Raw genomic sequence first — 24,850 nt, 5'->3', positions numbered from 1 at the left:
CGTGCCCAACAATAAAGGACTTGCAATCAAAAAGGGCATTATTGCATTTTGTTGAGATTTAATTGTTAAAACAAGCCTTAAATATTTTTTAAACCTTTCTTCCAGGAACAAGAACAAAATGTCCATGTTTTCCGGGTTAGGCAACCAGATCTCCGGCTTTGTGTCCTCTAAGATGGGCAAGGGCGAGGCGCCCCCTGAGGGCGGCGAGCCCCCCGCACAGCAGGAGATGATGATCGACGAGAACGGGCAGGAGGTGCCTGTACAGCCGGCCGCTGGCGGCGGCGCCATGGGCTTTGCCCAGGGGCTCATGGCAAAGGCGGCGGCCGCCAAGGACGGTATGGCACAAAAGGCGGGAGCTCTTGGCGGACTTCAGGTAAACATTTTAACTCCGATATTTGTATTTGATCGTTGGGGGAATGTCTGGGTCAATAGGATTAGGTTAATCTACTTGATGGAAAAACATCATATTTGATGATTTATTGACATTTTGTCATAATTCTAATCTGAATATTGCAATGCTATGATTAACAGACTATTGTACTTTCTCAATTTGGAGAGGGATAAACAACTCTTTTCCATTGACCATGGCATGTTTCCCTACAGTTTATAATAATAAAACAACTATTTATTTATAAAATAATATAAAATTTTACATGTAAGAAAATTAGAATAAAGTATGAGAAACGATTATTATGATGATGAAAGTCATGTGTTAACAAATGCATAAACCAAAGAATAAAAAAAAGAAAATGGCGGATTTTGACTAATTTTTTGGCGGGAAAGTCATTTCATTTTTTTTATGGCGGGAAATTTTACAATTTTGGCGCGAAAAATTGTTGATTATTTGGTAATTGGCGCATTTTCTTATGTGAAGATAATAGCAGAGCTGACTTCACAGCTGTTATCACGTGCCACAAATACTCCCCCCCCCCCCTCCACTCCCCTCCCCTCCATGCCAGCAGCCTCCCTTTATATGAAAATGCATTCAAGAAAGGGAAATAAAGTTGGGGAAGGGGGGGGATGGTGTACTGTTTCTGTGCAATTTATAATTTGAGCCCATTTAATCATTATTCTTCTTTTTCACACTTATAATAGTCAGGCAGGGGACAATGACGCCTGAATTTATCTTTACCCTCCTTTCAGGAGTCTTTAGACAATGGATGATAACTTTTCACCATCCCAAATTATCCCTTTTGTAGATTTGAATTGTTGGTTGAAAAGTTTGGACACTATTAAACCATTCAAAATTTCAATAAAAGTACCCAAAGTTTTGAGCCAACTTGGTTTAACAACTTTGGGTACCAGTGTAATTTAAAATCCAACAGTCCTGTTCTTATTCGTTGGCTTAATAACTTAGGGAATATTTATTTAAGTTTGATTGGTTGATGCATTGAGTACAGTGTCCAAACGTTTCAACCACTATTTGTAATCAACAAAAGGGATAATGTTGTGAAGTATCATATTGTGGACGGACATCAATTTATAGGCCATTGTCTTATCCCTGTAAATCCCTGAATTCAAGGGCAATTTTTTTGTTGATATTACCTATTCATGGGTGTATTACAGCTTTTTAATACATTTTAAAATCGTCAATTAAACAAGAATAAATATCAAATAATTCTATTTGACGAAGGGATGTTCAGAAAAACTCTAATTATAGAAAAGCTTTACTAAAAAAATCCCTTTTTGTGGTTAATTTTCATTTTAGGAAAAGTTAAGTAAAATATAAAAAAAAGGTTTAAAAAATATTTATTGCATCATATTTTAGACAGCTTTCCGTGGATATCAAATTTAAAAATTATAAGATTAAATCCAGTTTTGTTAGCCCCGATGAGTCACAGGTCCAGGCTATTCAAACTGGTTTTAAATCTTATGACTTCTATTTTAAAGTTCGTGCAAAATTGTCTGTAATACGATGCTATACATGATTTTTTAGTATGACTGAGAACTGGTTCTAATCCAGTGGTTATTAATCGGTTTTGAAGTCATACTAGAAAAACTTATAAAGCACATTATAGTTTTTAAAATTCTTTAAATATTTCAAAATTTTTACTTAATATGCAAACGTTTTCTATAATGCATAAAATCTGTAAAAAAATCTGTAAAAAAAAACGTTGATCTTAGCATAAGTACCAAATTTTCTATGATTTCATATCAATATTTTATGTCGTTGAATCGATATTAAGTCTCTTTTTAAAAATGTCTTGAAGTTGAAAAATATTTTTTCATTTTTTTTTTCCTGTTATGGAGGCGTCTTGTTTTTTTTTTATTTTATTATTCATGTTAAAATAGATATTTTATGGATTAAGACTATTCCATTTTGACAGACGTTAGCAGGCAAACGGCTGACCACTTAATTTTTCCAGATTTTATTTGGAATGATATTATAACAATGGATCTATTATTTCTTGGATGTTACACCTGATTTTTATGTTCTCTTATAAAGTGAAACTCACAAGGGGCTAACCCCCTCCCCCCTTTATTCCATCCCCTTTATTCCTAATGGATGAACGAAATGACCAAAATATGAGTTCCATGTTAGCAACCTAAATTTACGACAATTTTTCCCCTGTCATAATATCGACGTATGTTCTATATCCATTATTATAACAAGCTCTTAAAATCTGTAAGAGTAAAAAATTGCGCAGAAATTACTAAAATTTTTTTTGGCTTTTTGGTCAACCGTTTGGCCGCTAGCCAAGCTGTCAAAACTGCAAAAATGGAAAAAAAAATTTAGTTTTTTGGTCTTAATTCAATTATACTTCTCTCATTTTTTAGGGTTATAAATACATTTAAAAAAGACTTAATGTATAATGAAAAACATACTTTTTTTTTATTTTGTAATGAGGGGGAAATAATAATAATGTTATTTTTTTTAAGAAACTAACTATTTTCAAAACGTTATTCATAGAGAGGGACATTTTTTCTGGTATTTTCTGTAACCTTTAGTCAAATGCTCTAATTTTGAACAGTTTGACTTAATAAGAGCATTTGACTAAACGATTACACTTAAAAAATGCGCAAAAAATGACACTCTTTATTCAAATATTTCTTATTATAATTTCACTACTAGAAAAGTTTCATTCTTGAATTAAAAGTAAAAGGATCTCTGTCTGTCTGTACCAAAAGATCTGTGTAACCGCTGAACCGATATGGTTCTCATTTACAGTATATCTTCTCGCAGGTCCTGGGAAGGTTTATTACTATTTTGGGAGAGGGTACCACTACCCTCCCAAGATAAATCAACCCTAGAAAAAAAATTACTCTCCTCTCACAAAATTTTTAAAAATCTTTTTAATTGAAAGTGGGAAGTCGACTCCCCCCACAACCAACTTCAATGGCCCCTAGAGACATCTAGGGGCGTAGCGCTGCTAGTATATACATATAGTATCAATTTATTTACAATTTTGTTCAAATTTTTGGGCTAAATCATCAATAAATCATTAATTATTTCAAATCACAATCAACTTTTACTCTGCATATATTGTTAAAAAATCATCACCTTTTAAGCTATTTTACTAATAGCCCTGCATTATTTTTATTATCTAGTTAATTTACTAAAAGCCACAGTGACGGCAAATTTGTTATTTTCATATTCTTAATAGATAGAAGTTTTGTATCTAAAATATGTATAGTTTCAAGTATTAACAAAAAAGGTAATATTATATATTTTTATTGATCTTTAAATTTTTTATACAATATTTATCATATTTATATGTATTTTATAGAAATATTAAGTATTATGTGCGTATGTTCATTATGATCTTGAAAATTGCACCACATTTTTCTTTGCAAATCAATCAATAAAATTTTGAAAATCAGCTGGATGTCTAAAAGTGTTCCTTTTTTTGACATTCCATTTGTGAATTAAAATTTTGTCAGTTCAGGTTTTATGCAGGATTGCTAAGCCCTGAGGTGGATTCTTATAAAAGATTCAGGTCGCTGCATCACTGCATTTGTGAAAAATCCTCCAAAATCACACAAAAATCTACCAGTTCTTTAAAATCTTATTAATAACTCTTATATGATTTTATTTAATTTTTGTAGATTTTTTATGCGATTTTGGAGGTTTTTTCACAAAAACAATTTTGGTGATCTGGCAACCATAGCTAATTCAGCAATCCAAATTTATTTAAAGAATCTAACTTAGCTTATGCAAGGTTGCCGAGCCCTCCTGCTAAATCTCTTTCAAAAAGATTATATATATTCTAAATCCTCTTAGCCAAGGAAACAGAAAATTTCTCTTCATACAAATTGCTAATAAAATTTATTAACAAAAAAGTTTTATACAGTAGGAAAAAAGAAAATTCTGGAACTAATATTAATGGAGAATAACCAAAAAATAAGTTGTTTGACAGTAAATTATTCAATATTAAATTAAAATTTATTTATAAAGCAAAAATATAAAACATAAGAGTTTATTAATTTAAGAAAAACTGAAAATGATATTTAATTTTTTTTCCAAATAATTTATACCTTTTCAACTTTTACATAATAAGTTTACCATTTACATAAAATCAATAAAAATTTAATTTTCTTTTGAATTTATTTATTAAATAATAAGATTTGGTTTTAACATTTGTTAAAAATAAGATTAAATATGTTTCATTTTTAAATTTTATACTGTTTCTAATTCTGTTTTATATTTATTTGTCTAGATGATGAATGTCTGTATCTATCTATCTGTCATGTTTGTTTATTTTTCTCCATCAATCCATTAATCTAGCAAACAATTAATAATCCTATTTATCTATCTATGCAATTAACTGTTTATCTATTTTCATATCAGTCAATCTATTAAATTTTCAGTTTGTTTATTCTACTATCTATCAATCTAAAAAAATTTAATTTCTTTTTGATTGTTATATGCCCAGTTCACAAACAACTTTTAGAGGTTGACCGATTTATTCTGTAGGTCAACCTAAACAAGTACAACTAACCAATGCCTTTATAAAATTGGTCAACCTAAAGCTTCTTTAGGCCGACCTAAATTTTCCAGAGGTCAACCTACGTCTTTTGTGAACTAGGTTATTATCTTTTAAGTGACCCAATCTTAATTTGACTCTGGGTCATTAGTTTCTGGGGCAAGTTAGATATAGCTGGCTTCTTATTTAATTATTTATCTTGTGCCCTGTTTCTCTAATAATCTGAATATCTATGCTTAGATCCATCAATTTATGCATGTAACTATCTATCCATCTATTCCCTACTAAGAAGATGTTATTTGCAATAAACCTACTTAAGTCTGAAGATAAATTATGATGTTATGATCTGGAAAGGAGAGAGGCTGTGGGAAATTCTTGGAATAACAAATAGTAGCAGTAACAAGAGTGACAACATCCATGGAAACAAAACTCATAAAATCAGTATATCTATTGAAGATTGCTTTAATACAAATACTTACAATGGACATACTTACATTAAAAGGATTTGATTATAGAGATGCTTGCTTTAAGATGTTGCTTCGCTTGTTATAATGCACCTTTTTGTTACAAGAATCATCATGCAATTTTAAATTATTGTATGGAGGGTATGATTAAGGATCAGACATCAGTAATAAAGTATGGATGGATGGAGGCCAAACCATAAGAGTTTTTTTTTTAAATTTAGAGAGTCATCAATTATTACTTTACAGGCCCTATCCATCAATAATGGACTACAACAAAAGTTTTAAAGACACAATAATTTTAATTTTGGTTAAGCCATGTAGGCTAGGAAAGCCTGGAAAGTTATATGCCTGGCTTCAATAAAAGTTATACCATTTTTATCACATGTTAAAAGCTTTTAAATTACCCAGATGTTCGCATCAAACAGAGATCAAAATTTCTTAGATGGCAAACTTGAACCTTAAATCGCAAACATTATTCCTAAGTAGTAAATTCATGCAGAATTTGTATTCTACACTATGTATTGTATGATATTAACATAAGTACAATAGAAGATTCTTTGGTTGGTTCCTTAAATCGATTGATATTGTGATATTACATTCAAATACCAGCATTGGCTCATCTGTTTTGTAAAGTTAATAATCAGTTCAGAACCAAGCTATGCTTTGAGATGATTCTAATACTCCTGTGAAAGTCTTATTAGTGGGAAAACACAGTGTAAGGCTTGCTCTACAGTAATTTATTCTGAAATGTGTAATATCTAGATATTTTAGAAACCAACTTAAGAATGTTGTATTGTACTTCTTTTGATATCGTACAATTGCAAATGTAGGTCACAAATGCATAAAATTAGCTATCTATTTAATTATCTGACTTTATGTCTATCTCTCAAGCTATCTATATGTTGCTTTATCAAACTTTTTGTCTATATCTTTCAATTTTTTTCCATCAATCATCTACATTTCTTCCTATCAGTCTATATAACAAAATAACTTTCTATCTATCCAAAGACATCCCTAATAATTAAAATCCAGTTTTGTGACATTAAAAGATATAATATAGAAATATATATTTTTTGATCATAAGTATTTACATCCATACTAATCCTTGCTGAAACTCCTCCCCTCTCCTCTTCCCAACCCTCTTTTTCATTGTCCTCTATGATATTCCCCTTCTAAACATTTATCATTAGGCCTCCAAATATAGATATAGATATACATGTAAATATATATAAAACTTATCATTATGTAAAACATAGCTGTCTGTTTGTGATTCTTATTTATAAGACTAATAAATAATCAAATTCTTTTGCTCTGGACATTCATTTTGTCAATATATCTATCTAGATAAATAATTCCTTTAGTTAATATTCAATATGTCAAAACAGAAGCCTCTTGTATGTTTGTCAACCTTAACATTCTGTCAATTGACTAAGATTTTATTTAAATGAAGCTTCATATACAGCATGACCCTCGAAAAAGTATTTTTAAGCATCTGCAGCCCTTATTTCTCAATGAATTATTAAAAAATGCATATGTCCTTGTTCTCTATAGTATTCCACGTAAGTAGATATAAAAATATTTTTTAGTAGCGAAGCTACTCTATAATTTGAAATGTCCGTCTGTCCGTCTGTCCGTCTGTCCGTATGTCCGTCTTAGTTTGGGGGAAACGTGATTTTCTCGGCTCCTATAAAAGATAAAAGGCTGAAATTTTTTGACAACATTCCCATTATCAAGGAGCACAATTAACTATAAAACATCAATGTCGATAGGACCGCTTTTTAGCAGGTTTTAGGCTATTTTTGTATTTTTCACATTTTTCTCCATATCTTTGGTGTTTATGGTCCGATTTCCAAAATTTTTTCAGTTATAGAATCAAAATTGAATTTCCTGTCGTTTCAAGAAAACAACTATGACGGTCAGACTGCCTTTAAGCAGGTTTTAGGCTATTTTTCAATTTTTCACATTTTTCTCCATACCTTTGGTGTTTATGGCCCAATTTCCAAAGTTTTTCAGTTATAGATATCAAAATAAAATTTCCTTTCGTTTCAAGAACACATCAATGGCGGTCAGACTGCCTTTTTGCAGGTTTTTGGCTATTTTTATATTTTTCACATTTTTCTTCATATCTTTGGTGTTTATGGTCCGTTTTTTTTAAATTTTTGTAGTTAAAAATATCAAAATTAAATTTCCCGTTGTTCTGAGCATCCAGTATGTAATTTACTTTGAACGTCAGTCTGTTAGTCATAGTACTGAAATATAAATAAATATTAAGAAATTAACAAATGTTGAAAAGGTTTCGTGATTTTTTCCTAATGTGCATGCTTTTGTCAACTAATATCTAAATTCTTATTTAATTGTTTATGCTTCGCTACTTATGGATGTTGTCATCCTTGTTTTACCTCCATTAACACCGGAGATTTTTAGTGCTAAAGTTTTAAAAAAGTGACTGAGGAAAAAGTAACTTTTAACATGAAACGACTTTTTTAGCAAAATTAAGCTAGAAATCCTTTTATTTTTGTTACTAGCAGAAACTTTATACAAAAATGAAATAAAAAATTTAGTTTTTGAGTAAAAAGCATTTTTTTACACATATTTTTTGAGTCTTTTTAGTTTAATGATATTTTGAAAAACTTACTTATTAGGCAAAATTGTTTAAAATTAAAAAACCAAATAAATCTCTATGAATATAACAGGAAAATTTTTTTTTGTTTCACAATCCTAACTTTAATAACAAAAAAGTTATAAAGAAAATAAAAATAAACATAATGATTTTTTAGTCTAAAAAGCTTAATTTACCCCCTATTAAATAATTGAGATGTCAGAAAAGTAGGCGGAGCAACTGTCATAATTAATCCTTTTCTATAAATAAGGGTTAATAAATAACCTAAAATTTGCAAATAATCAATTCATTCAGTAGTATTTTTTGCCATTAAAAATTTATATTTTTTGGTGGAATAAGAAAGAAATATTTAGTTAACTTGTTTTTCTTTGTGTCTCATTATTCAGTTGCCAGAAAAACATAATATAACCATCCAAAAAATAAGAGAAACAAAAAAAAATTCTTTTTCTCAGTCACTTTTTCAAAACTTTAGCTCTAAAAATCTCCGGTGTTAATGGAGGTAAAAAAAATATTTTTATATCTACTTACGTGGAATACTATGGAGAACAAGGACATATGCATTTTTTAATAATTCATTGAGAAATAAGGGCTGCAGATGCTTAAAAATACTTTTTCGAGGGTCATGCTGTAGGTCCTTGCATTGTTTCATGCTTTTTCTGTGTTCCATTACCCCCCTTCTGATAGATAACACAAAAATTTGTTGCTGGAAAATCTTTGTAAGATAAATTCCAATAAACATTTTTCCATTCATAAAATTAAAACAAAGGATGTATTGAATAAAGAGTATAAAAATGTATAAATACCCTAAAGTACAAATCTTACTATTGTGTAGAAATAATTTAATAAATATAGAAATACTAAATATTCTACCAAAAATAAATACAAGAATATGTAAACCTTTACTATCCCAAATGTTTTAAGGCACATTTAGGAAAGATTATGTGTGGCCTTTGAAAAGTTATTTATTTTATACTTTATTTGTATTCCATATAATAAGTTTGCAAATTTTAGGAAGCAGTTCAATTCCTGTTATTTAAGGCAGATGAAGGTCCTTAGTTAGGTGAAATGATCATAAAAGCAGCAAAATAATTAACACAAGAACTTTTATCCACTTTTGATGTTTATTCTTAATTTTGTGTAACCTTTTTTCAATCAATTACTTCTAGAGATTAAACTCATCATTTTATTATATTTCAGGGTGGGATTGGTTATAACATGACTTGAAAGAATTATTTTGGTAGCTCTTGGGCTGAAAAAGTTATCTCCACAAAAGCTAAAATCTGGAAATATGTGTTATTTATTTTCTGCTACATTGATCATCTTAGATTCTTTGTATGTATATTATTCGTTTTCATATATTATACACTTATTATACATTACAACAATGTGGGGGCTGTAAACAGAATCATAGAAATTTAAATGAAAGTTTTGGAGATCCCTAAGTTTTCTTTCTAATTGGGGTTCTTAAAGTTTTGATGAGCAATATATTTCAATTTTCCCTAGAAATACATTTTCTTCTCCTCCTTTTTCAAAGAAAATAGAAAAGAACAAAAACAAGTTTCAAGTTAAAATATTATAGAAAAAGGGTTTACCTAACATATTGGTACATAGGAACCATAATAGCTAGTGTACATTTCAATGTATTGTTAAAATGGATAAATCTTGGATAAATAAAAACAATGAGTAAAATTAGAAGTACACATTATAAGTACAACATTAATATATAACTGAAGTAAATTATGACAGAGAGACAGGAATACCAGAAAGATAAAGTATTATTTTTGCAGTAGCCACTTAATAATAATAAAATAAGCCTGTGTATGTACTTTTACAAATCCCAGTATTCTAAATTTCCATAGTACATTTAGAGAAGGAGATACCTGAATCAAAAACAATATTGATGACAAAAGTACCTTTGAGAAAGACAAATGTTTGCAATTAGAAGAAGAAAAACTAATTATATAAAATTTAGAAAAGATAGTAATAAATAAGTATCAAGAATTTTGGATATATATAGGAGTATCATATTATTATAAAACAAAACAATATTTCAAACAAATATTGGTTAAGGAAATATACTAATTCTAAATAGAATATAACGATTATAGAATATTTTATTACAATGAATTTTGTCTTCATTTAATGCGGTATTAATTTGTAAATATTTTATAATAATATAATAATGTATTCTCTCTACATGTCCTGATCAGTTTAAGGTAAAATGTTAAATTGGTATGTTGCATGTTGAGCATTAATTTTTTTGGGGGGAACAACAGAAAGAAGAGCATGATTGACTTTAAAAGGATCTTCCTCCAATTTTTGATAAACACTAAAGTTAGAAGAATTAAGAATTTTACTTTGTCAAACTCAATCCTGTTAAATTCTTCCCCCCCCCCCCCCACAAGAATTTTAAGCTAGCCAATTGCATAAATAACTCCATATAAATTGAGGAATAACCATTTAGAGTTCATCATCTGCTTTCTTTTTTAGGGGGAGAGGAACATGAAATAGAACCTTTCAGATAACATATTTAGGATTTTGTAATTTTTTTTAGCAAGACATAAAAGTATGGAATCTTAAAAAGTGTTATATGATCTGTTTAAATTATTTCTTTTCTATAAATGTTCCTCTCCTTGATATTGATACACAGTTTTAAAAGCTGCAGATTTAAGATTTTAATTATACACTAAATAGTTTATTATAAACCATGCAGCTTTTAATATGTGTATTTTGAAAAAGCTATTAAATAGGTATAAAAAGACAAATTAATGTGTTGACAAAAATTAAATTATTACTTCAACTAAATGTACTCTGGATGTTGTATCTAAAGTTTTAGGTCCATGTAGAGTAGAAATATCAAAATATATTTTTCCAAAAATATGTTTTTAAAGTAATATCTTTCTGAGAAAAGTATTTTTTTTATTAACTTAAAATATTGAGTTTAAAAAAAATATTTTTGATATTTCTACTATTTTTGGTAAAAAATTATTAAGATAGTTGTTTATGCTCACTGTATATTAGTGTACACAATAGGGGGTAATCATTGAATCAATCAGAAATATTAAAATTTTCTCTCTTTTATTTTGTATAACCTAAAACATTACAGTTTTTACAAATCCAAGTAGAAAAGAGGAAATAAAGATTTTAGCATATTAATTTAATAAACTTAACTATGAAAATAATTTATAATTTATATGCTAAATCTTTTTCAACATTTTGTACAGCATGATTCCTAGTATAGCATCAGAAAAAAAAAACACTTTAGCACTATGAAAAGATTATATGACATCTTGAAAATTAAATGATACATTTATTTTTAGTTAAATTTTTAGTAAAAGATTATAATGATATATGGTGAAAATTTTGAATATTAAATAAAAACACTTTCTATGCATATTCATACATGAAATTCTTTATTATTTTACAAAATACCCTTTAATAAGAATATATGGTGAACAATAATACAATGGAAAGATAATATATCTTCTGCATAATTTGTAACTCAAGCAATAATTTTACTTTAGAAATTTAAACCAAGCTGATTATTTTTTCCTAATTTTTAAAGATATTTGAAAGGTTTAACTACCAAAGAACCAAAATAATTTGAGAGGGGTTGGGGCACACACATACATGTATAGCATTTTCTCTTTTAGGTATCAGATAAGGGTTTAATCATGATATATGATAAAAGTTGCTTATATTTATGAAGTATTTAAAAATTAAAATTAATTAAGAAATTTACTTATATTTAAATATTGTTCTCATATTAATTTAAAACTTTAATTAAAACTTTCTTTGTATGAAAAAAAGAGTTTTATCTAAATGATGGGGGTTATTCATGATATAAAAAGAATTGATACCAATTAACTAAATAATTTTGTAAAGATTAGTTAAAGATCAATAGTTTTAATTCAAATAAAGATTTTATAATTCTATTCTTATTGAATTATTACATCAAATAAATTAAAATCATTTCTTGAAGACATACATCTTCAATATCTCATAGTAATTCTTGTTTTAGGATATAAACATGAAATAAGTTAAATTTTTTACACTATAAACAAAATATAAATTAATAAATTACATAATTTAAAATAATGATTTAAATTCAGGTTTAATGTTGTCTTGTGTTTCAGGGATAACAATTAATATATAGCAGCTAATTGTTTTTTAAGAAATTTTTTTCTACAAGATTATAACAATAAAAAGAGTTTGAAAAAAATTAGGTGCTATATACATATTGTTGATCTAGGTTTTGTGAAATTAAATTTTAAATACCAAGAAATGATCAATATTTTTCTAGGGCCAGGTCGCAATTTAATTTCTATTTTGGAAAAAGAGAAAGTTTTTTTTCTCATAATTTAAAGCATTTTTAAAGAAGGGTTATGGATTGTGACTGGGCCCTTCTATCAAAATCATAAATTTCTGGGTATTTTTTGTCATACTATAAAAAAAAAACATGTGTAATGCGTAAATTAAAAAAAAACTTGCTATCATATCTAAATGTAGTGGAGTGTCTGCACGTAGCTTTAATCGGCCTTAATCCAAAATAGGAAAATGGTAAAACATTTTTTGCAGATTTCTAAAAAAAATCTAAAGTAATAATATTTGCTATTATTAATTTTTTTTAAATTTGCAAAAAATGTTTCATTCTTTAATACAGTAATAGTGTGAAATAAATTAGATGATGGGTAGATATAATTTCTTTAGATAACATATCCTTTTGTACCCTGGATTATAGCATAACTTGTAACATAATTTTGGGGACTATTATTGTTTTGGCTGATTTTTTTGGTCATTTATATAATTAAATTTTTTTCAGTGGTTCTAAGATTCCTTGCCAAAAAAGCCTGCTTTTCCATGCCACAATTTTAAGATTTTTAACTAAACAAATAATGTTAGGTATGATCCAGGATACTTGAGTAGCAAACACAGAGTCAGTATCAGTGTGTCAGTGTATCTATGTAATAACCAGAAAAATATATCAACAACAACACTAACTTTTGTAACATCAATAGCAAGAGTAAGAATAAATATTTGACTAAACAATTTACATAAAAATACTACAAGGTATCAAGATATACAAATAGAAAAGCCAACTAATAATAAGGCTTTTGGCTCATTTTGTAATTTTATGACTAAAAGTTTGGGATTAACAGTATACATCTAATATTTCACCCTCCTAGGAAATTAATTTTCTATAATATACTTCCTGATTAAAACTTAAAAAGATATAACTTAATATTTGAGCTTTATCCCACATTGTGATCAATCAGCCATTATACCAAGAGTTATTAAATTTAAAACTTTTTTTTCGCTAAGATACAATTTTATCAGTAATTTTTTTTTTTGGATATATTCTTTCTTATTCTTGTAATTGATTGATTTGACTAACAATCAGTCAGATCTTGAGAGTCATTACCCAGGTCAAAAATCAAGTGTCTAAGAATATAAAATTATTTTTAGGGAGTAAATGGAAACAAATTATGGGGATCTAAGACTTTAGTTATATTCTTACTTTTAATCACATAATTTTTTCCCTGAAGTTATTCTACAGGAATCATCTAGTCTATAATAAACTTTTTTATAGTATTTTGAACTATTCAATTTTTTGGCTTATAAGTAATGTATTTACATGTGGCTAAAAAAACTAAAAGCTTTTGAATTTTACCTATATACTTGACTAAATTTTATCCAATCTCCTCAATAGGACTTTAAAAAAATTATGTGACTAAATATTTATATTTGACTCTGAAGAATCTGACTTTTTGTTAGTAATAAATGTAGTTTAGTCTTGTTTAATGTTTTGACTTTTTAGATCTTTATTGTTTAACCAAGCAAAAAAACAAACTAAGTGGCCTAGAAAAATTTTCTCTACTAAATCATAAGCACCTATTTCTTTGGAACCCTTTTTTATAATCATAATAAATACAACATATCATAAGAATTTACAAAGCTTTGCTACCTAATTGAACCTATAAATAGACTGCTTTTCATTTATACTTGAAATGGAATATAAAAACATTTCTAATTTTTATTACATGGAATGTAATAGTTATTTATTGCATCTGATTATAAACAGCTTTCTGCGATTATGAAAATGTACAAGAAAACTGAATATAATACAATGCTATACTTAATTTTTCAGTATGACTGATAAGATTTCAAAGTAATTTTTTGCTTGGTATTAAACTAATAAAAATTCAAAATATTAAACAGATCTTATGTGTAGCTGTCTGTAGTGCCCTAGCAAAATTGGGATAGATGTCACTGCTTTTGACCTACCTATTCTATTGACGTCAGGAAATACCCCATACCCCATCTCTTTTCTAGGATATTTCTTCCCCCTTCCCTTTCTCATTATCCTTCTACTATGACGTCAATAGAATAGGTTTGCCAAAAGAGGTCACATCTATCCCCATTTTGCTAAAGCACTAAACACAGCTACGATGTAGATAGATAGATATAGGTGAAAATCAATTTTTCCACAATTTTCAGGCCCCCTTCGGAGCTGGAGGAGAACAGGTGCCACCTGCAGAACCAGTTTACAATGAACAGGAATAGTCATTATTATAATTCAGAATTTAACCACAAGATGTCTATTTTCTATTTTTTATTTTGCTAATTTTCTAAATACAAATATTAATAACACAGCTACTCTATAACATGCAGTTGTTAATCCTTAAGATCTCGCCAACCACTGAACCAATATGGTTCTCCTTCACAATGTAGCTTCACATAGGTCTTGGGATGGTGTATAACTATTTTATTTTGGGGGAGGGTACCACGACCCTCCCAAGAAAAATCGTCCTAAGAAAAAAAATATTCCTCCCAAAATTTTGTTTACTTTTTCTTAAAACTAAAATTGATAGTTTGGGGCGTTTTCTTCAAACACCAAGTGCCCCTAGAGGCCTTCAGAGGGCGTAGCCGATATTAATAGAAAATGTGACATTTTCTATGTGTCCTTTTTCAATGGTTAATTAGATTTTTGGCTGACTTTTCTTTTTCTTCTCGAACATGTGTATACCTTAGATAAAAGTGGTATTATGTCTGTCTGTCTGTCTGTCCGTTATTGTGTCTAAAACGAAAGTTTTTTGAAAGGCTGGACTATTAATTGACATTTGCTTATAAATAAGCTTTGTATTAGTCCTATCTAGGGAGGGAGGGGACATTAAGCTGTTTATTACACTTGTCCCCTAAGTTTTATGATACTGTTTTCTTTACAATTGGCTTGACAACTTTGGGGACTTTTATAGAATTTTGACTGGTTAGTTTATTAAGTTGAGTTTCCAAACGTTTCAACCACTTATTGTAATCTACATAAGGGGAAATTTTGTTTAATCATTGGGGAAATGCATCCATTTATTGGCCATTGTCTTATCCCTTTAGATCCCTGATAATTAAACAAGTTCTTCTTTTTTTCTCTTTTCAATTTAATACGTATATCACCAACCTTTTTCATTGCACAACCTTTTTGCTGAAGTTCATGATTTTGAGATTTGTCTGTTTACTGATCATAGCATCAACCACTCCTCCAAAAAATAATGACAATTCTGTTGTGTAGGGAGAAATTATAGACCCTGCAACCGGGCTGCCCCCAGTGGAGGGCGCACAGCCCGGTGCCATGGGTTTCGCTGCTGGACTTATGATGAAGGAATTTGATCAAATTTTACACAATCTGCAATAATTTTCCATCCCCTCTCCCCACCTTAATTAAAAAAGAATAACAACATCCATTATGATAGGAAAGCTTGGCTTAATAACTTCGGAAACTTTTATTGACTTTTTGATTGGTTGATTCATTAAAATTAGTGTCCAAACGTCTCAATCATTAATTGTAATCTACAGAAGGGATAATTTTGTGTATCATCATTGAGGATGTACATGAATGGCCATTGTTTTATCCCTTTAGATTCCTGTTTTAAATGGCTAACCCATGCGGGACTACCCATTACCCAGCATAAAAGAATCTAACCGGACATAAACAACTTCCCCTTACTTTCATTTTATTTAAATGTTCATCCATATCAATATGTCTTTAGATTGCTTTACAAGGACATACTTACAAAAACAATTTTAAGACTTGATTGTAGAGTTGCTTCGGTTATAACATCTTGAATAAAAATAGGATAACTTACTTATGAAAAAATTGTGTAAAAAGGTAAAAAAATCAATACCTTATCTACCTAATCATTACCAGAATCATCATTGACTTTCACTATATTTTTGATCAAAATAAAAACCAATTCAGGCACATTCATTGAAAGAAGGTGTTGCTGCTAAAGCCGGAGCTGTTCCATTGGGACAAGTTGGGGTAAGTAGTCAACTAATAGGAAGAGAGAATACATTTTTCTAACCAATAGGAAGAGGGAATACATATTTCTAGCCAATAGGAAGAGAGAATACAAATAAAGTTTCAACAAAAAGAAACTATTAGTAATAGAATTGTCTTCTAATTCTTATGATATAAGGCAATATAATATAAATATATATTTATATGTAACACATATTATATATATAATTAAAATTATATTATATATTATTTGTATTTATATAATATATATATTTAATGTTTCTTTGACCTAATAAAGGCGTTTGATATGAACCACAATTAGAAATCTATAGCGTAAAGAACAATACCACATGCAAATAATTATAAACATCTTTTCTAAAAATTTGAAAGATATATTTTTTTTTTGGGGGGGGGGTATAGTTAAGCCCTGTTGGTAATCATAACTTCTTTTACTATTAAATACTCTATACAGGGCGACACTACAATAAAAATTCTACCAAAAAAAGCACCTTTGATGAAGCTATTAATCTAAATTTATCCAACCCAATTATGACTTATGACAATGCAATCCTAAACTGGGTGCTATATCTCAAAGTGTCTACAGAGCATATAAACCCTCCCCCCCTTGTTTTCAAATTTGAAAATAATGGTGGGTTGGGGGGGGGGGGGCATTTAACCCTCTAAAACAAAACATTCAAAGTAAAATGAGGATGAATTCTTGTTTTTAATAAAGACGTGCACAGACATTTGTCAGTCAGGGGGTGTTAGTCTTTAGAATGATAAAAGATGGAAAGGAACATTTTTTTTGAAAATTTCAAAGGGGGTGGTCTGGTTGTATTTCATCTCTACATATGAATTACATCAATTTATACTGAACGTTTGGTTATAATTAAGAACAGTTTGACTTAAAAAGAGCATTTGACTAAACTATTACACACAACTTTACTTGAATTTTTATTTCTCGCAACATATTATAATGGTTCTAACCGGTTCTAATCTACTGGTTATTAATCAGTTTTGAATGAATATGAGAATAGTTATTTCTTTAATCGTATTATAAACCGCTTTCCGCGGATATAGAATGTACAATTATAAGATTAAAACTTGTTTTTTAACCCCGTGGTGCCGAAGGCACCGGCTAAAAAAACTGGTTTTAATCTTATGATTGTACATTTTTATATTCGTAGAAAGCTTGTTATAATACGATGCTAAACATAGTTTTTTTCGTAAGGATGAGAACCGGTTCCTATCCACCTGATTGGAATGAATATGAGAAAAAAAAATGATCCCCTTTTTGCAGGGTCTGGCAACAGGTGTGATGGGCCAGGTACAGGGCATCATACCTGGCATGAAGAAGGAGGAAGAGGTTCCTGACCCAGCAGCCATGCAGCAGGGTGAGGAGGTGTACCAGGACCAACAGTATTATGATCAGGTAATATTTTTGACTGGAAATTATTGTCCACAAAATTCTGGGCTATTTTACATTGGTCAAATTTGGAGTATCCTAATTATCCCTAAAATTGATATAATTTTTCAGTTTTCATAAAAATTAAACAGGAATTCAAACCATAGCTTTACCTAATAAGAAATAATTGTATAAAGTTTGTCAAAAGTTAAAAAAGTAGAAAATTAAACTTTCAAAAAGTACCAAAATCTTATTTTTCCAATGATTTGGTAAAAAAAATATTTTTTAAAAGCTGTTGGTGAGTTTTTGAAAGTTTGGATTTGAACATAATTTATGGCTGAGATCAAATTTTTTGATAAAGTAATAAAAAAATAATATTATTTTTCTTTTTTTACTAGTCCCAGTATCAGGTAAAACAAAATAAAAATTGAAAATGCGAATTTTGGAAAAAATTTAAAATTAAATGTTTTTTACAACAATTTTAGGAGGATAGAAAAAAATAGGTATTATCTTATTTTTAAAAAATAGATTGCCAATTTAAAAAAAGAAAGGTTTTACAAGCCCCTGAGGGGCACAGGCAATTTAAACTCTTACTTAACCTAACCTATTCAAACTTTTTTCATTGATCCACTCATCAAATCTTGGGATACTGGTGTTAAACATGGGCTAAAATCCAACCCCCCCCCCCCTCCAAAAAAAAGTAATCCAAAAAACCAAAATTCGCAGTTTCCAAAAAATGAAAAATAGCTTCTTTTCTTTGAAAGCTTTCAGATATGACATTTAATTTTTATTTGGACACAGGGTATTTAATAAATTAAGTTAATAAACAAAGATAATTATATCCATAAGTAGCACAGGAGAAACAAGCAAACAATTTTCTATTAAAAAAAATAATTTTAAATTTTTGACAAAAAAATATTTTGTAATTTTAAAAATTGAAAAAAAATTTCTTAAATTTTAAAAAGTTGTTTATAAACAAAGAAATAATTTATTATTGTGCCAAGTGGTTATTTCTTCAGGGGAGGAAGGGGGGGGGGGAATTGACCGTCAAGCCTTCCCAATTTCAATTTTAAAATAGTAGCTGCATTACTTTAAACACTTAAAAAGTTTTTAAATACCCTGTAAGTTTTTTTCAATACTTTAATTTGGTCCAAGAGTCATTAGTTTTCAACAATATTTCTCCTAAACATTAAATAATTAAAGTTCAATAGACAAGTTTGTTCTGAGATATTTTGAGATGGAACAATAGACAAAAACTTAATGTAACCCCCCTGTTATAAGAAACAAAATAAACCCTTGAGCCTTTATTTTAAATTATTGGTGGAAGTGTTTAGACTTTGTTTCAAGATTCAATATTACCCATCCATTTTTTAAGCTAACAATTGTTTACAGTCTATTGCCCCCTTCACTGGGTTTTAGCAGATTTTAGAAATTAAACTTTGCATATTGTCATAATGTTGTAAAAGAGTAACAGTTTTAGTCTTTTAAGTTTTGTCATTTTGTCTTTTGTTGTGCTGGTATTGTATCTTAAACTTCTTTTTTTTTAAAGCAATGACATTTTCATCAAATAGAAAGAAAAAAGTTGAAATAAAGGGAGAGGAAATAAATAAATAGAGTGAGAGAGAGAGAGGGAAAGTGTTGAAAAGAAAGAAAGAAAACAGGAGGTTAATAAATTTGCAAATAAGTTAATAAAAAAATCACTTATTAAAATTTATTTATTTTATTGATTAATCAAAATATCAAAAAAATAATGAAAATATTCTTTTTCTTGTAAAATCAGTATCAGGTTTGATAATATAAATAGAAATAAGAAACTGGAATAGTTTTAAAAAAACACTGTAAATATTTGATTCTATCATTTAAAATTTGTGTTACAATGCTTTTTATTCTAATATTTATGGAAAATTTTCTGTAATGCTGACTATGAACTTTTCTAATCCAGCAGATATTAATCTATTTTGAAGCCATACTGTAAAAAATATTAATAATATATTTTTTATAGTAAATAGTCTATTTTGATGAATTAAGAGTAATACAAGTTTTAAATAATGAAATATTTATACAGTGTCAATAAAGGCAAAGATTTTCATAGTATATTCTATTCAAAACCCTTTTTTTGTGTATAAATTAGAAGTTTTAAATTAAAATATACTTAAATCTTTGTCTTTATTGCTTTTTAAGACTTTCCTATTTCATAAAAAAAAGCTTTCAAAAGTTACAAGAAAATCACCCCTTTTTCACTACATAGTTATAAAAAGCACCTTTACAAAAACATCATGATTTTTAAATATCTTCAAAGAAGAATTATGTATATTTGTGTAAACTAACCCAAATATTAATATGTTTGCTTTCCAGGAAAGCTTTGAGATTTTGCCATATTTGTTCAAAAAGGTTGTGTTTTGCGAAAAAAGTAGAAAAAATCGTGGAAATTGAAAAATCCTCAAACATAAAAAAAGATATTTAATAATCATGAAAACTTTTTCTTTTACTTTCTTTAACACTTATAGTTTTAAAAATATCAATTTAGTATATTTTTTAGATTTTTACAAAGTTAATTTACTTTATAATAATTATTTTTTTACAATTGTCATTTTTAAATTTTTTCAACCCAAATTAAGTATTATTATTTGTTAGAATATCTAGCAACATGGCTGCCAGGGATCTAAAGGGATAAAACAATGGCTGATAAATTGATGTACATCCCCAATGTTGATACACAAAATTACGCCTGCTGTAATAAAAAATTGTGGTAGAAATATTTAAACATTAAATTTAATTAACCCGCCAATCGATTTCACTGAAGTCCCCAAAGTTGCTTAGTCAACAAATAAGAAATTGTTATTATAAAACTTTGGGGACTAGTATATTAAACAACCCATTGTTTCCTCTCTCTCTCCTTGGCTGCACTGTAAGTCTGTCAGTTGGTCTGTAGTGCAGTGCTATGTTTTTATTCCATCTATGATAGTTATTTTCTTAGCCTGTCTCATCATTAGTTTGACTATTCATAAATCCCCTCCCCCCACAAAAATTCCATTTTTTTATAAAATATTTTCTGGAAGTTTACATTTTCTATAACTTTAATCATAATGATTTACTTCTTATTTTAATCTTATTTTTCTTAGATATATTTTAGGGATTAAGGGCTAGGTTAATGGATGAGAAATAATTCTCCAAAAAAAATTTTTGGTGGAGATTATTTTATCTGTCATTTGCCTATCTCTGTATATTTTCACATCTTTACAATTAATCAGATATTTAGATTACTTCACACATAGTGATTATTTATATTAAATAGCTCTTTAATTACTTAAGGGTTTTGGCACCCCTACAAACCAAAGAAATTTAAAATTAAAAATTTAATTTTTTTTTTAAATTCACATAAAATTTGAGGCAACATGTTTGTGTTGAGGTGCCTTCTCCCTTATTTTATGCATTTTTTAAGTATTAGCTAACAAAAAGATTCTCCATTATTAATCTGTAATATTTTAAACCTATATTTTGCAAGTTAAGTAAATACCAATAACATATTTCTAAAACTTAGCAAAAAATTTCATTAAAATGTATTGCTTAACTTTCAAAATAAGGCATCTTAAAATATATTAAGTTTCCAAATTTTCAAGTTTATCAAAATTTAGTCTTTTTCAAATTTTTGGTTTTTAGTACTTTTTTTTCAAAAATTGGATAAATAAGTTGATTGTTCTGCAAAAGAAAAATTATATATTTTAAAAATATTAAATTTGAAAATCAACTTCTCCTTCCAACTATTACAATAAAACTTTTCATTATAATTTTTTTTAAAGATTATTATTTTGTTCTTCATCTTGAAATGTTTTTTGTAGGGTTGGGCCGGATATTCGGTTTGGCTGGATATCCGAATATTGAAAATATCCGGATATCTGATATCCGGCTGATTTATAATGCCAGATAAACAGTTATCCGGTTATATGCCTGATATTCAGCATTGGCCAGATATCCAGCCGTATACAAGATAACTGGCATTAGAAATCATCCGGATATCCAGTATCCGGCCAAAAAAGTATCCGGCCCAACCCTAGTTTGTTGTTGTTTAGGATCAGCAATATGCTGAGGGACAGTATGTTGAACAGTAAGAATAATTTGGAACTGGTTCTCTCAGCCCCTTCTCACTCATCCACAGTACACTCACACAGGGTAACTGCTGAATTTATTCAGATTTAGAGGCTTCTAGTGACACTTGATACTTGGGGTGGGGGGGGAGGATCAATCATCACCACTTTTCATTTTAGTTTTAAAAAGAAAAGTAAAAATATATTTCAGGGGATTTCTCTTGGGAGGGTGGTGGGTGGTACCCTCCCAAAAACGGTTAGAAACCTTCTACAGGACCTATGAGAAGCTAAATTGTAAAGGAGAACCATATAGGTCCAGCAAGAACCTTTGGTACAGACATACAGACAGATTGATTGTTACTATTATATAATGATTCAGCATTTTCCCCCCAGGGCCTGATAGTGCAAACCAATACAACATGGTTCAGAGTGAACACAACATTCTACATCAAATCAAAAAAACCTGCAAGAATAAAAAAAAGGCAGACAAGAAAACTCTCCACTTCCCCCCTGCCCCTCTGCCCCTCTCATCTCAACACCCACCTTGTTCTGCACCTTATGACAACACTGCCACCAATGAGCAAAAAATCTCCATTTTTTAGAGAGTTTTAGTCCTTTGATTATTGTTAATTTTTTTCTCAATGCAATTCTCTAAAAAATGTGGCTGTTAAAAGTTATCACTCTGAACTTTTTAGAAACTGTTACTCCTCCCTTTCCCACCCTCTGCTATCTGCTCTGAAATTATTTTTATTTTACCCTCTCACTTTAAAAAAACTCATAATTTGGGGCCAAAAAAGAGTTATTTTCAAAAATTTCTAATATATTGGGATAATTTTATGTTTTTAATTTTCTCCCAAAATTCACAGATTTTAAATTTCTGTGTTTAAACCAATGTTGCTGAATGTTATAGTGAAAATATTAAATATGCATTTACAAAAAGAAAAATAATTTTGCATTTTAAAGAAAAAAGTTTTAATATCACCATCAAAATGTTTTTTCCCCCATCCAAGTAAAATTAGTTGTCAAATAACCAAAGTGTAAAAAAAAGTCTTAAGATTGAGGTGGCCCTGCAACAAGTTGAGCTGACAGCACAAAGATAAAAATATTACCATCACCTGCAGATCAGCTTTGTGTTGTCAGATCTTCTTCTAACCACTGGCTTACCTGTACAGCATAATTAACATCCTTGTTATCTTAAAATAATAAAAAAAAAACTTGGCTTAAAAAAGTTCTTTAAAAAGAGCAACCAAAATTGACAACTGTAGATTAAAATCACTATGTCTAAACACTCATTTTCATTCAAAGATTATATCAAACAGCTGGATATCAAAGTCTCAGGCTCCAAATCTCGGCTGATAGTATAGTCACATGTTACTGCTTCTATAAATATTTATGAACCATGTTATTAAAAAAAAATTTACTTGAAGCCCATTTATCCATTCCAATGAATTTTTATTTTATCCCACCAATGATAAATTCTAATATCAAACATGTAAAACTGAATTAGAATAGGAATTTTCTTTTTCATTCAAAACAAATTCTATTTAAATTTTTCTGTGCTTTTCTAATTTGTTTTTTATTGGTGTATTATATATTTAAATCATGCTTTCTTTACAGAAATACCTTTTTTTCAAATCTTAATTTTTTTAATGAAATTTTTTTAGCACATCAAGCTTTTCCAAACAAATTTGTAAATGCTTTAAACTAAATAAATATCTCTTTCTCTCTCTCTCTACCTTTTTATTATATTATTATTCTATTTTTTATGCTATAGGATGATAATTATTAAGTGTGATTTTTTATTTTTTTTATGCCTTTTTTAAAATGAAAAACTTGTATGTTTAAAACAACTGCAAAAGGGGAGATGCTGTTATTTATTTATTTACATTAGTTAATAATAAATTAATAGTGAATTTTAATTGCTTTTTACCCTGATTTTATAGAAATAATGGAAAAGAGCGGGAAAGTTAGTCGCCATCTTGAATTTTTTCGCGCCAATTTTAAATCCCTTTCTTCCCCTTCCCCCTTTTAAGTCGAAGCTCTCCTTTTTTTGTCAGTTTGTAAGTTTTTCATCTTTTTTTCTTGACTCTTAAAAACAAAACAAATGTTGTTTTTGTCGGATTTGTTAAACCGAACTAACATTATTATTATTAATTATATATATAATAAACTACTACTAATGTACTAATATAATTATTATTATTATTAATTATCACAATTATTGTAAATGTTATTAATTATTATTTAAGCTGTTCTTTCTTTTCTGAAATAAAGTAGAATGTGAGTTCATTGAAAGTTGAATGTTTTAAACAAAAATAAATTCAATTTTAGTGTAGTTTTTTTATTGTTAAATTAGCGGATACGCCCCTGGAGGCCTCTAGTGGCACTTTAAATGATTTTTTTTTTATTTCAAATATCTAATGTCTATGTTGCGTTGAAGTCTCTAAGAATATTTTTTAAATTTTCGAATTTTTGTGATTTCTCTTGGGAGGGTGGTGGTACCCTCCCCCAAAATAGTTATAAATCTCCCCGTGACCCATGAGAAGTTACCCTGTTAAGGAGAACCCGATCGGTTCAGCGGCTAGCAAGATCCTTCGGTACAGACAAACAAACAAAAGAAAGACATCCTGTTACTTTAATATAAGGATTTATCTTTGAAGATTGAGGAGGCAAAAACCGGTTTTGTCTTTGTGTAATGCATAATGATGACCTCTTTGGGGCTCGGTGACGATTCTGCTTTTGAATTGCAGTGTAACAGGCTAATAACTGTTTATGTTGCACACCTGACATAGTAGCAGTAGTAACCATTTCTAACGTTGTCGGGCCGAGATTCATACCTATATCACCTTTCGACAGATTTCTTCTCCCCCCCCCCCAAAAAAAATATAAAAGTTTATTTCAAATTCTATTTTATTCTATTATTATGTAGCAGGTTTTATGTAGCTGTAAGTGCTCTAAGATCCTGTAAACAGCAGAATTCACCCCTTTTTTAGGGACTTATAATACGTTTTCGGGAGGGGGGGGAGGTCAAAATAGCAAAGTAGCCCATACATTTTCC

The 24,850-nt window shown here is 28.9% G+C and overlaps 1 protein-coding gene across 2 annotated transcripts; it reads left to right on the top strand.

The window, feature by feature from the left end:
- On the top strand, nt 1-24,127 carry LOC145307427 (uncharacterized). 2 transcript variants are annotated; one of them, XM_080149868.1, is made up of 8 exons: nt 1-373; nt 14,508-14,568; nt 15,575-15,664; nt 16,262-16,323; nt 17,603-17,734; nt 18,106-18,117; nt 21,778-21,877; nt 22,186-24,127. In XM_080149868.1, the coding sequence occupies exons 1-7, from the start codon at nt 119-121 to the stop codon at nt 21,814-21,816; spliced, it is 651 nt and encodes a 216-aa protein (XP_080005994.1). In that variant the 5' UTR covers nt 1-118; the 3' UTR covers nt 21,817-21,877; nt 22,186-24,127. The 2 variants fall into 2 exon arrangements, with proteins under 2 accessions (XP_080005994.1, XP_080005995.1); XM_080149869.1 differs by lacking the exon at nt 18,106-18,117 and having other exon boundaries at nt 2-373.
- Nucleotides 24,128-24,850: the final 723 nt, after the last annotated feature.

Source organism: Acartia tonsa, chromosome 15 (assembly GCF_053477335.1).
Source record: "Acartia tonsa isolate MP-2025a chromosome 15, ASM5347733v1, whole genome shotgun sequence".
Classification (NCBI taxonomy): Eukaryota; Metazoa; Arthropoda; class Copepoda; order Calanoida; family Acartiidae; genus Acartia; species Acartia tonsa.
Note: the sequence above shows the minus strand (reverse complement) of the source record. Positions and strands in the feature narration are given on the sequence as shown.